Source organism: Chelonia mydas, chromosome 5, assembly GCF_015237465.2.
Source record: "Chelonia mydas isolate rCheMyd1 chromosome 5, rCheMyd1.pri.v2, whole genome shotgun sequence".
NCBI classification, from domain to species: Eukaryota; Metazoa; Chordata; order Testudines; family Cheloniidae; genus Chelonia; species Chelonia mydas.
Genome location: NC_051245.2, coordinates 98,912,134 through 98,925,282, shown reverse-complemented (window position 1 = coordinate 98,925,282; position 13,149 = coordinate 98,912,134). Strand labels below are relative to the sequence as shown.

At 40.9% G+C, this 13,149-nt stretch overlaps 1 protein-coding gene across 8 annotated transcripts in view; it reads right to left on the bottom strand.

Moving 5' to 3' along the window:
- Positions 1-13,149, bottom strand: part of SMARCA2 (SWI/SNF related, matrix associated, actin dependent regulator of chromatin, subfamily a, member 2) — a 182,645-nt gene that overhangs the window by 20,726 nt on the left and 148,770 nt on the right. For all 8 annotated transcript variants that reach the window (XM_007065585.4, XM_007065583.4, XM_043547242.1 and 5 more), the window contains one exon: positions 12,060-12,277. In XM_007065585.4, the coding sequence (XP_007065647.1) occupies positions 12,060-12,277 (218 nt within the window). The remainder of the gene's footprint in view (positions 1-12,059; positions 12,278-13,149) is intronic.

Below are 13,149 nucleotides of genomic sequence, written 5' to 3'. Positions count from 1 at the left end.
TAAATCCTGTATCCACAGTGAAGAGCATGGGGCTTAGTGGGTCTGAGCAGCACAAACACTGAGAACACGTACCTGAAAATGTAGGTTGCTTACATCATCCATAACTGTATTGTTGAATATCTGCCAATATTTTTCTAACTATTTTAAAGTTCAGATTACTCCAAATGGGAAACTATTTTAGATAACAAATACTGCAGTCTGTTACAGTACAGCCTTACTTACATAGAGGATTTGGGAGATATGCAGTTCTCTTTGAAAAAACAGGGTTTCAGATAAGATGGTAATGGTCAGAAAGCCCAGAATACATTAGAGATAACTCAATGGACATGCATGCTCAACAGCTAGCTTTATAGAGGTTGTGTTAGTTGCAACTCAGTCCCTGTGAAAGCAGCAGGCAAAACTTGACAGCACTCTCATCCAAGATTCTAAAATCTGTGTATTTATACAGCCCCGATAACACAACTGGGATTTATTGGGTATTGGCTGGACAGTTAACTTAGTGAGGGTGCATGTAATGGGACATGGAAATTATGATCACCTGTGTATTCTCTGGTGTCACTTCTCTTCCTTAGCGCTGCTCCCTATTGTCTATGTAGTTAAACCAACACTGAAGATGAAAACAGCAGCTTATTTTAGGGAGAATGGGGTGATTAAAAAGGCAGAGAAAGGGAAAAGCAACTGATACCTTGGATTATCTTGGGTAGTTAGGTTGCTGCCTGCTCTGGTTACTTCCTGCTTCAGTGCCATGACTAGGCTTGGATAATTTATAGACACCCTTAACAGATATTAAAGTACAAAACAGGATTTACTGTGTTGAAATTTTTCCAGGTTTTGTGATTAATTATTATTATTTAAATCTAGTACTTTCTAAAACAAAGAATTCATACGAACATTTGCTTATGACTTCCACTAAACACTTTGTGTGTTTTGTGGTCCTTTGATGGGTTAACAAAAACAAAACAAATCAAAATGATGTCACCAGGACCTTGAAACAGGAGATGGTGGGATGCTTCTGTCCCTGTACTCCTTCTCTTGGCAATAATGAATCGTTACTCTATATTCTAGTTTTGAGAAGGGTTCCTATAGGTCAGAAGAACTGATCATTTCTTCTGCCCCAACAGGGAACCCAAAAAAGGGGAAACGCCTATATTGTTAGGTGGGTAAAGGAGTGCATTAGTGAGGCTTAAAGATGAAACCCTTCCCTTCGCCATAAGGGCCAATGCCCATATTACCAGAGCAACAGCTACATCATGGGCAGAAAGGAGATGAACATCCCCACTGGACATTTGCATGGTAGCAAGCTCAGTCTCCCAGTTTACTGTGCAAACTTCTCAGGATACCTTTGTGAAGAAGGCTCTGTACGCTGCCCTCAAGTGAGTTGTTCTACCACCCTCCAAAGTGCCTCTTGCAGCTTGCTGTGTTAAGTCTGGGGTAAGTTTTGCTTTGAGATGTCCTAGATACTGACCTTAAGAAGGTGTATAATAAGAGAAAAGGGAATTTATCACAGATTTAATTTCTCCTAGTCCTTACCAAATCATCTTAGACATCCACCTGAGTAAGGAGGCTGCGAATCACACAATTGCTTCTCCCCTGTAGGTTTTCCATTCCTTCCAACCATCACTTAACCTGCCCTTTTGACTGTCTAGCTTTTAGGACATTTGAACAAGCAGGCAAACATCACAGGTGTTGATTCCGAAACAAAGTAGGAGGGAAAAAGGCATGCTGCCTTCAACTTCATTTAAAAAAAAAAAAAAAAAAAAAAAAGGAATATGGCAGAGCAAAAAACAAAAAACCAGAAAACCCAACTACAACCAAACCCTAAAATAACGCCCCAAAGACAAGGAACAGTGTATACCAAGCAATGCAAAAGAAAAGCTGATGATACTACAAACAATGGAGAGCAGCTTAAAAAACAAACTGACATTTAAGTAGCATTTGATAGTGTCTCTTTATTACTGCGGTACAGGCATTATACATTGCAACGGGCTATTATCCAGCTTAAAGAATTGTATTTACTTCCAATTAAGCTCTTCTAACAGCTAAAGCTCTTCCCACAAATAGAAAGATTGGAGAATGCATTTCCTGCAAGAATGGACGGCTGACAGTAGAAAAATATGAAGAGGGCATTTGATTTGAAGCACAGGAGGCCAAAGGGCACCATTAAGTATTTACAATAGGTGAAGTAAGGGAAGTGACATAAGAAATTACAAGTGCGTGAATGGTATAATTTGTGTTAGTATTTCCATTCTATAATCCTCTCACAAAACAGGTTTATAGAACTCAGCCATAAAAACAATTTGAGGCTAGAAACTGGAATTAGCTGACCAGTTATTAGTCCATGTGCTATTTAAAAAACAAATCACTTTTATAAAATACCACCCACTCCTTCAAGGAGTTATTGCACTTGGAAGCTTGGAAGAGGATAGTGATATCATTTGAAGTAAACATACTAACTTCTATTCACAATACAAAGCCTTTCTCCAAATGTGGTAGGTACATATGCAGAGGTTGGGAATCAGGGAAGGAATCTTGGAAGCCAATTAATGTAGAGAGCAATAGCTGAAATGGAAAGTATTCTCAGGAAGTCACAGGTTTATTCTCTCAGTGCATATGCTTAACTGTCACTAAATACACTAAGGAAAGATGTATGTGTGATAAGGCAGAAAACTGACCCTCCCCACCCTTCACTGCCCCACCCCCGTGTACATGAATCACAGGAACACCCAGTCTTGGCTTGTTCAATGACATTAATAATGTTGAAAAGCCAAACATCACCATCACCTTCATTCTGCCTTAATAATCTAAAACATTTTTCAACCACTTGAAAATATTGTTTTAAAAAAAGATATGAACTACCAATAAAGATGAATAGCTGAAAGACAACAAACAATAAAAATCCCAAATTAGAGTTCTAGGGAAGTGCCAGCAACGTGTACAATGGAAGGACTATTTAAGTAGTTATTACTTAAATACTGAAATTTATCCAAGTTCTGCCTGGGGCCTCATCCTGATGACTATAGCAGAGGAGCTCTCTGAACCATGGAATAAGAAAGGGCTCATATACCATAAAAACAGCTTTGCGGCCCTGGTAAATGGAGGTACTCCCAAACTCTTCACCTATCTAAGCTGCAATCCTGAATCACAGGCACTGGGAATCAGAGAAGGGGGAAACTGAGAAACGAAGTGGCCGGTGGAGCAGTCGATTAGCTGGCTTGGAGTTAGGAGCTGAAGCTGAGTGCTGGCCTACAGGGATTGTGAATGACAAGAAGAGAGGGAGAAGGATCAGAGAACAATCTGGGTCGGTGCAAACGAAAATTTTTGCATGGAAAAAAAGAGCACTACAGATTTCAAACTGACAATTCTCTTCTCTGTCTTTATAAGAGGCATATAAAAAAATGTAGTTAGAATGTCCATTTCAAAACCACTCCTGGAAAGCTCTGCACCAAGTGAACCTTTTGCTTTATTTTTGGGATGGAACTTTTCAACTCCCAGTGTTGAGGATTTATCACTTGTCAAATTTATTCAGAGGGATAAGTAAACTGATTTTGTTTTTCACGTTTTAAATGAATGACACTCTTATTAGCAGTTATCAGTTTATAATACAGTATATTAATATCCTAAAAGCAATCAAAAAGAGTCAGGGCCTGCAGGTGAGGTAAAGAGACAATTCTATTTTGACCCCTGCATGTGCAGATGGAGTTTGGGTGTACAAACACTATTTGCCCAAATGGATTTGTGCATGCAAATGCTAACATTTGTGTGCTGATGGAGAAGAACTGAACATTCAGAAATGGAAGCCAGCGTCTGTGAAATAAGGTTTTTCATTCCACGCTTCTCTTCCCCCCTACCTAGAATGGGGATGGCACTACTTACTTACTTACCCTAAACCCTCTGCAAGGTGGAGGAGCAGTAAAATGCACCAGGCAGTGGGGGACAGCAAACATGATTCCTGTATCCTAGCTCTGATGTGTCTGACAGAGCCTGGGGGAACCCAACCCATCAGACACAAGACTGACAAAAACAGTACTTAATTTGTAATGAAAGAGGTGCCGGGGCTTAAGCAATTTTTTTTAAATTCATAATTAATGCAGCAAGCCCTGGCACAAATTAAGCCCTGGACAAAAGAAAGTATAGATTAGTGGAAGGAGTAAGAACAGGGCTACAGGCAACATTTATTTTGATGTCTCACTAGTTGGAAGACAGTAACCCTTCATTGTCCACAGTGAGGCCATGAGCAGAGGGGAGAGAGTAAGGAGCTGGTCAAGCATTCATCTAGGGTTTCCTTCACCGTGTACAACAGTTTATGCATGCAGTATGTGGATTATGAAAACTGTATGTGCACAGTGTGGTTTTCTGTTAGATGATGCTCCAGCATTAGTTCTTCTCCACTTCTCCCTGTCCAAGTGTTTTCTCCCAAAGGCAAGGAATGCTCAAACCCAGGAAAATCTAACGAAGTTAATATCAAAACCAGCTGCCCAATTGGCCCATCCCCCATAGAAACCAATGCTTTCTTTTAGGAATCAAAACAGACCATAGATGTCCATCGGGAGGAGGGGGGGATGGGGGGGGAGAGGATGAAGACAAAATCAGAAAGAGGAACACACTTTTCTGACAAGTTGGTTAGACAAGTCCATAACACCACACCTTATCTCAAAAGCTGCTGCCATAGAACTAAATAAAAGGAGCGCACAATGCTACTACACAATCCTGTGACCACTTCCACCCATTTTCACATTTCAACAAATAGCTCAAAATAGTTAATGGGAACAGCCAATTATTCTTTAATATTTGGGAGACTACTCATTCTCCCTGTAATGGTTCTGACCCCATGTTTCTCATACATAGAGCTTTGATGCAGGTTCAGACAAATTCTTCTGAGCTAAAACTGCCAAAGGTGATATGGCATGTCAAACTAGACAGGTAATTTTTTTTTTTTTTTTTTTTTTTAAAGAGAACACTTATCCACTGGAAAACAAGCTGAGACCATACTGTAAACTTAAAACTATGTCCGATTGTTACTCAAGCAGAACTACACCCGACGCCCCAAAAATTCAGTTAAATTAATTTATCACAACACTGTAGCCCAGATGTTTCCAAAAATATTAATTTACTATATTCACAAACAAAAATGTGTACAAAGGACTTAATGTTGAAATAGTGTTTCAATGAGTCATGCTAATACTCAAAAGTTAGATCACATTTCCTTTACAAAAATTCTACATCTTTAAAAAACCCTACACATTAGACTGTCCAGAAACAACCTGTCAAGGGATCCAGCCAGTTCCTCACTGACATGTAAATCTTCACCATTTATTATCATCTTTAGTGACTTACACCACACACTCAAACTTAACTTTGCTCCTTTCTTTGGTCCATAGTGGAAATATGCTGTTGGACATATACATATAATTTTATACACTGTTTACTGAATGTTTAGTCAAGATTTTGAAATGAATACAGTCCAAAGGTCTGTTAAGTTATGGTATGTACTAGTGGAATAGAGGAATATTTTAATGAATAATGACTCTCATGGTCTTATGAAATGTCTTGACTATAGCATTATAATATACAGAAAATGGGCCCCTTGGATAAGAAATGGACTTTTTCAATCTCCTAGTACTTTATTCTGGCCTTTCTACGTATATTTTTGCAAATGCAAGGGGACAATATTAAAGCTAGGTGTACAATGTTAGCCAGCTAGGATGACAATGACGAATGATTATGAAACAGTGGGAGATTCACTGGATAACTTAACTGCACACTGCCAAACATTCTAAAAAAACCACTTACCTACCTGTACTGTAACTGCTGTTCTTTGAAATGGGGGGGCTGATGTGTATTGCACTCAGGTGTGCATACACCCAGCACACTGAAGCTGGAGATCTTTGCTGAGAGGTACCAATGGGGAGGTGCTTGTGCCCTTCTGGGTCTGTCATTTGTGCCCTTCTGGGCCTCCCATGGTCATTTACAGGAAGTGCTGCCTCATCCCACCTCAAGTCCTTCAGAAAAAATGTCAAGACTTGAGACTCTGATGCAGAGGGGATGGATGGTAGGTCATGGAATATACATTTGCACTCACATCTCAAAGAACAACAGTTACAGTACAACCAGGTAACAGTTTGATTCTTGAGTGGTTACAGACATGTATTCCACTCAGGTGACTCACAGCTGTACTGGTAGCAGGTGGGGCTCAGAATCTACTTCAAGAATGGCAGAACTGCCTTTCCAAAGTTTGCATCTGATTTAGATACAACCGTAAGAGCTTAATGTTTGGTAAAAGTATGTAGGGAGACCAAGTAACGGCCCTGCAAACATTCAACATAGAAATAACACTGAGGAATGTGATCAATGTTGAATGAGCTTGTAGCCTCCGTGGAGGCGTGATTTGAGCTACTCTGTATGCTGTTGTAATGTAGGAAATTATTCACCTGAAGGCTGCCCTACCCTTCATCTGATCTGCATAGGAGGGAAAAAAAAGTCAAGGCAATGAATGAAATAGTTTAGTCCTCTCCAAATAGAACATGCATTGTCTCACAATCACCATATGAAGGTGCCGCTCACCTGTGGTTGAGTGTGGCTTAGGAAAGAGTACCAGTAAGTACATTATTTGGTTAAGATTAAAACTGTGAAACCATTTCAGACAAAAATTTTGGGTGCAGTCCTGGGGCCACCATTAAGGCCGGTTGCTCAGTTGCGCTCTTTGCAGATGTCATAGCAACAAGAAAGGCCATCTTTTGGCATAGGAAGGACAGAGAACAGGTTGCCAAGGGCTCAAATGGAGGTCCCACAAGGGCAGCCAGCACAGTATAGAGGTCCCACAAAAGAACTGCCTCTCTCACTGGTGAAAAGAGACAAATGAATCCTCTGAGAAATCTCACTACCATAGAGTTGGAGAGGGGTGACTTCCCTTGGATTGGAGGATTGAACACTAACATCACTATTATGTGGACCCTCACTGAACTGAAAGACAGACCAGAGGACTGAAGATGTAACAGATACTCCAAAATGTCTGGAATGCGGGCTAGCATTGGTTGAATTCTCCTGGCTACTAACCAAACTGAAAAACATTCCCTCTTGGCCAAACAGATAGTCCTAGTGGAGGGCTTTCTATTATTTAGTAGTACTTGTCAAACAGCTTCTGAACACCATTTCTCTTTATCTACCCATGCAGCATCCACACTGTGAGATACAGACTGCTCAGCACTGGATACCAAATCTGACTCTGGTGCTGAGTCAGTAGATCAGGATAAAGAGGAAGATATGGGAGGTCAGACTGAGAAGGCTGGAAAGCCAACATTGTCTTCGTGAAGCTGGTGCAATGAGAATCAGTTTGTCATGATCCAGCTTCAGTTTGAGAATAACCTGAGGATAGAGTGAAAGGGGGAGGGAGGAAGGCACACATCAGCGTCAATCCCCAAATCAGATAGAACACATTGGTTAAGGAGCCTGGACTGAGACCTGCTCAAGAGCAAAACTGATGGCACTTCTTGTTGTCTATCGTTACTAACAGGTCAATAACCAGAATGCCCCATTCTCCAAAAATGGAGCTCAGCACACTGCTCTTCAGAAACCACTCATGATTCTGTGAGACATTCTTGCTGAAGTTATTCACAGCAGGACCCTCACCCCAGCCAAGTGAACAGCTGTGGGAATCTTGTTCTTTTTGATGCAGTACTGCCAACATTTTATTGCCTCCTGACAAAGCTGGTTGAAGTGGGCTCTTCCCCACTTTTTCACAGAATACACTGAAGTGGTAGGTTGGCAAAAATGGCTCAAAGCTCCAGGAGATTGATATGAAGGGAAGCTTCTTGTTCTGTTCTCAGATGTGCTCCTCAACATATTCTGAAGACATCAGTAAGTACAGTTCTGATCTGAACCAGTCATTGTGATTCAAAGCAGAAAGAACAGCAGCTAGCGTAATCACCTGGAATGCCATGTATCTGATGTGCTTGTTGAGACCTTGATGATTGAGGCCTCACACTTCCCTTTGATTTGTGGGGGTCAAGAAATACTGTGAGTAGAATCTGTTTTCTTGATGCTGCAGGGGAACATCCTCTACAGCTCCCGAAGCCTGCAGAGTCTGGACCTGTTGGAGGAGCGGTGACTTGTGAGAGAGGTCCCTGAGAAGGGACAGAGTAGGAGGGTGGAAAGGAGAGAGAGACAGAAATTGAATGACATAACCTGATCCCACAGTGCTTAGGACCCTCTTGTCTGAGGTTATCATTTTCCAAGCACAGCCTGTCCCCAAAAGGTGGAGATATGGCCAGGAGGTTCACAAGTGAAATGCTGCTCTAGATCTGCCCATCAAACTGGCTGCTTGGCCAAAGGACAGGCAGGCTGTTTAAAATTGGACCGAGAAGACCTTCTCTTCTGTGACTTATGTTCCTTCCTAGTTCAGCAGGCTAGGATGACTGTCAAAAGTACAGTGGGAATGGTACTGTTGCTGATCTCCAAAAGAGATGTCATTTATGGTTGAGGTGTAAACCCCCAATGAGGTTTTAGTGGCCCAGCAGTCCATAAATGAGTGTAATATCTCATTAGCTTTGTCATTAAATAAAAACTGACCATGGAATGGTAAGTCCTTTATAATCCACTGGACTTCAGGAGCTATGCCAGAGTTCTGCAACTATGAGGCTCTTACTGTACTAGTAGAGGCCATAACTCTGGAAGATGAGTCCATCACATTCAGTGCTGATTGCAATGGCATCTTGGCCACAAGACGGCCTTCTGCAATGAATGCCTTAAACTCTTCCTTGAAGGACTGAAGCAAGTTATCCACAAATTTGGTCATATCTAAATATGATTTTGTAAATTGGGAGGCTAACAGAACCTGCTGATTCACAATAAGCATTTGTAATGACAAAACTGAATACATTTTTCTCCCCAACAAATCCAGCCTCTTAGACGCTTTGTCCTTAGGAATGGACTTGTACCTTCCCTGACAATCTCTCATTTGTTACTGTTACCACGGGAGAGTTTGGGACTGGATGTGAGTAGAAGCTCTCAAAACGCTACATTGGGACATAATACTGTTTATCATTATGTTTTGCTGTGAGTAGTAAGGAAGCTGGGGTATGCCAAAAAGTCTTTGTAGGTTCCAAAGGTGCTTCATTATAGGGAGAGTTACTCTCCCAGAAGCAGAGGACTGGAGAATGTCTACCAATTTATTCTCTCACACAAACTTGTGTGAATGCCCAAGGCTGAGGCCAAGCACCTCAGGATTGGGCTCAGGACTGGGACTTTGCAGATCAAGGAACATTCCAGTGGTTCCAAGGAGGCCAGTGAGAATAAGGATATGGCATTGATGGCCCATAAGCACTGGGCCAAGAGCCTATATCCCTACTGCGGAAGCAGTGCTGATCTCTGTATTGGTGGTGATACCTAGGATGTCTCAATGACTGAAGAGCAGTCCCTCAAAACCGATGGAGGGGAAAGATGTCCCCAAGCTTGAAAAACCTTCCAAGCTGTCCAGTGGCAATGAAGCTGCCAAAACAGAAGGAGCAAGCAAATGTCCAGACTCACTGAAAAGCCAATAGGCAGGTTGTATTGGTGCCCAGGATGACACCCTGAGTACTGGAAGGGGCATCACACTCCCATTCAGCACCAGAACAGACCTCTACATCAAAGCTGCCGCTGGCACTGATCCCACAGATGTGGTCTGCACCAAAATCATCGTTGGTACCAAAGGTATTACATGTGCAGACAGGCCCTTTGGTACTGAGGAGGTGGCTGTCTTCAATTCTGCACTCAAAGTTTAGACAGCGTGGAAGATGGTGCTGATGACAGAGAGAATTCTGTGACCAGTCCAGGAGGCAGACTCAGCAGAAAAGCCAAAGCAGCTGAATGCTCCTGAATTATTGGAGAATCAGGAACAGAGAGGCAGAGCAAGTCCAATGAGGCCTGGAATACAAATGGCATGGAGACAGCCTGTGCCAATGCTAATGTTGTCAGTACCGGACTCAATGGGCATCCCACAAATGGTACCAAAATTGATGATATGGTGTTCAATTGATCCCATCTTGGAACCAGAGAGTGGTTAGACAGCCCACGTCAGAAGGCTATGGGATATTCTGGGATGGGTTTCTCTCAATCTTTCCTGTTGAAACTGTTCCACTGCAGATAAATAATTAAAGAATCATTGGACTTGAACTTTTGTCTTCCATAACTGAGGGGACTTCCCCAATAACTAGGCTAGAGAGTCACTCTCTGGCCCACTATTTAATACAAAGTGGAATGGCTTCAACAGGAGAGATTCACTCAGAATATCCCATAGCCCTGTAAGATAAGAGATATGTATTCAAAATACATTTAAGGCAGAGGAGGGACCGAACCTGAGTTTCCCACACACTGGGTGAGTATGCTAGTCACTGGGCTAAAGATTATAAGTGCAGTTGTAGGATTTCCTTCATTTTTTCTGAGAAAGGGCTTACACACTTAGCTCCAGAAGAGGATTCATGGCTGTGAATCCCAAGTGGCGATAGGCCCCTAACTCCCTTTGGAGACAGGGTTTAGCTCATAGCCCTTTCCTCAGCGTTTCCTATTGGCTAGTGTAAGTAGCTCCCTGCTCAACATGCTGGTTTTTGTGTATCCAATTCCTAGGTGCCTAACTTTCCCCAGGCATTGAACAGGGTGGCTGAGTGCCTAACTCAGGGCTGTGGATTACATTAGGCGGCAGGGAACCAAAATACTAGGCACTGCAACAGTGAGTTGAAGTCCCCTTTGTGGATCTAGCCCTCTTAAATAACTTTGACAGTGCTTTATATTGCTATAGTTTAAGTTAAATTCCTTACAGATTTAGGATAAATTGATACAAAGTATTAAAATCGAAATCAGAGCATCTACACAAGAGGGCTGCACTTATTTAACCAAATCGCAAAACCTTTGGTTAAATATTGGTACAACTTCCTCAGATAGACACTGTCTAACACACAGTTCTTTAAGCAATATAGCAAGATTGCTGGTTTTCCAATTCTCAGCCAAACCAGACACAGGAAACAGAAAAAAAAAACACTTCCTCTTTGCCTTAGGGCTCTTCTGCCTTTCTGTGCCTTCTATTCATTTCCCTGCTCCAATTACACTTTGTTAACCTCTTCTTCCTATTTTAGCATGCAGTTTATATTAAAAAGCTATTTCTATTATAAACCTTTGTAATTTCACTGCAAAAACACTATATAAAAGAAAATAACAAATACAAATTTGGAATCTGTAGGCAAAGCTAGTTTGAAAATCTGAATAAAAAGTGATTCTTATCTTAGGAGGAGGTGTCATGTGAAATTTCAGGGCTTTAGTTATTTGAGGCCGTTAACAGAGATGGCATACTGAATACTAGCTTATAATGAGAAGCTAGCTTCAAGCTCACTGATGGTTGGATATAGTACCATATAATATTTCTATAGCATATTCTTTGTCAGTTCAAGTGCTCCTCATTCCATCCCTAAAGAGTTTGGAGAATAGTTTTAAGTGCCAACATGAGAACCTGTACTAATAAAACAATAGCCATGTGTTGGAAAGATTTATATCTAAATCATTAAGGCAAGAGGCTCCATTAGGCGAAAGGAATAGTCTGAGCCATCAGGAAGACTCTTCTTTAGACCCCATGGCTTCGGGTAGGAGTCAAGAAGTTAGGACTGAAGAGAGAAACAAAAATTAAGAGAAGGGAGACGGTCAGGGATGCAAATGGAGTATAGAAAATGAAAATATTTTGTATCTGGTTTATGCTATTTGATTATTAAACAAACAAACAAACAAACCCCTGAGGTTTTGTTGGGATTATCTACATCTGGTTAATGGAGCGCACTGTACTAAGAAATACTTCTCTTGTACAGGGCAGTGGAATTTCCAAACAAAGAGATTATATGCCTCTCTTGTAAATAAAATTCTCAACAAGTCCCAGTGTGTACCAATGGAAGTTATGTACATGGAAGACCAGCCCCAAAGTCAGATCATTTTTATTTACAGTTAAAAAACAACACACCATTGAAATCCTAGAATTGGTTTGTCAGCAACCCTAAAAAGACTGGGAAACAACAAAGAACCAATCTACAAAATTGAGAGCTCACCTGTCCTTATAGTTTATCACAGTATCGATAATGGCGTTCATCTGTTTTGTCAGTTTTGGTGGGTTGGGTGACAATTTTTCTGCAGGAGGTCTGCCTCTCCTCTTCTTTGCCTTCTCTCCATCTTCTTTGCCAGAATCCTTATCCACATTTCTTCGTCTCTTTCGTTTTTTAAGACGGACTTCCTCTTCCATTTCTTCCAAATTGCCGTCTTCGATTGCCTGTCAATCATGGATTCAGAAAAATTATATGTAAAAATAAACAAAGATGCAAAGAAAATAAATCACATTTTAAAAGACCAGTCAGATGTAGACAACTCAACACAATAAGTCTATTTGTAAACAAGAGTTCAACAGAAAAATCAGTGAGTGGCAATCAATAAGACACTAAACTTAAAAGTAATTATAAAAACACCTTCACCACAGATGGAGTCATATTAAACTGAACCCTCAGTTCCATCTTGCAAGTTACAAGTCCATATCTGAGGGCCTATGCCACTACGCAAGTACACAGCAAAACATGCATTAATTTCTTTGTTTTAGTAACAGTTATGTTCTAAAAAAGATTTTAATGCGAGTGTTTGCAGACAGGACAGTCCACATTAGGTATCAATGTAAGAAAGTAACACAGCTTTTTCTATACATTCTTTTTAAGTAGGAGCATACTAGATTCAGCCTTCACTTCCAAAAGAATTTTCAAATTAATTTACAAATCTCCTAAGAATTAAAACCACCTCTAAAATGTTGTGCAATTTTCATTCAGTATAATAACAAGTGAAGAGGCAGCAGCGGTGACAATATGATGTTTTATAGTAAAGAGCACTTGTATCATGGCATGGAAAAAGAAAAACAAAAGAACAGTCACAAACAATAAACACTAGTTCCAATTACCTGCAAACGTGTGCTTTTAACCAGAGCCAGCAGCACTATGCAGAGAGATAATAAAGTGTCTACAAAAACAAATCAGGTACAAAGAGAACCTGCTCATATACTGACAGATCCATGTGACAAAACAAGCTGAACTTTTTTTTGCTTTTGAAAAAAACTCAAAAGCCCCCAGAAAACAAACCCCCAGTGGAGAGGGGGAGCGGGAA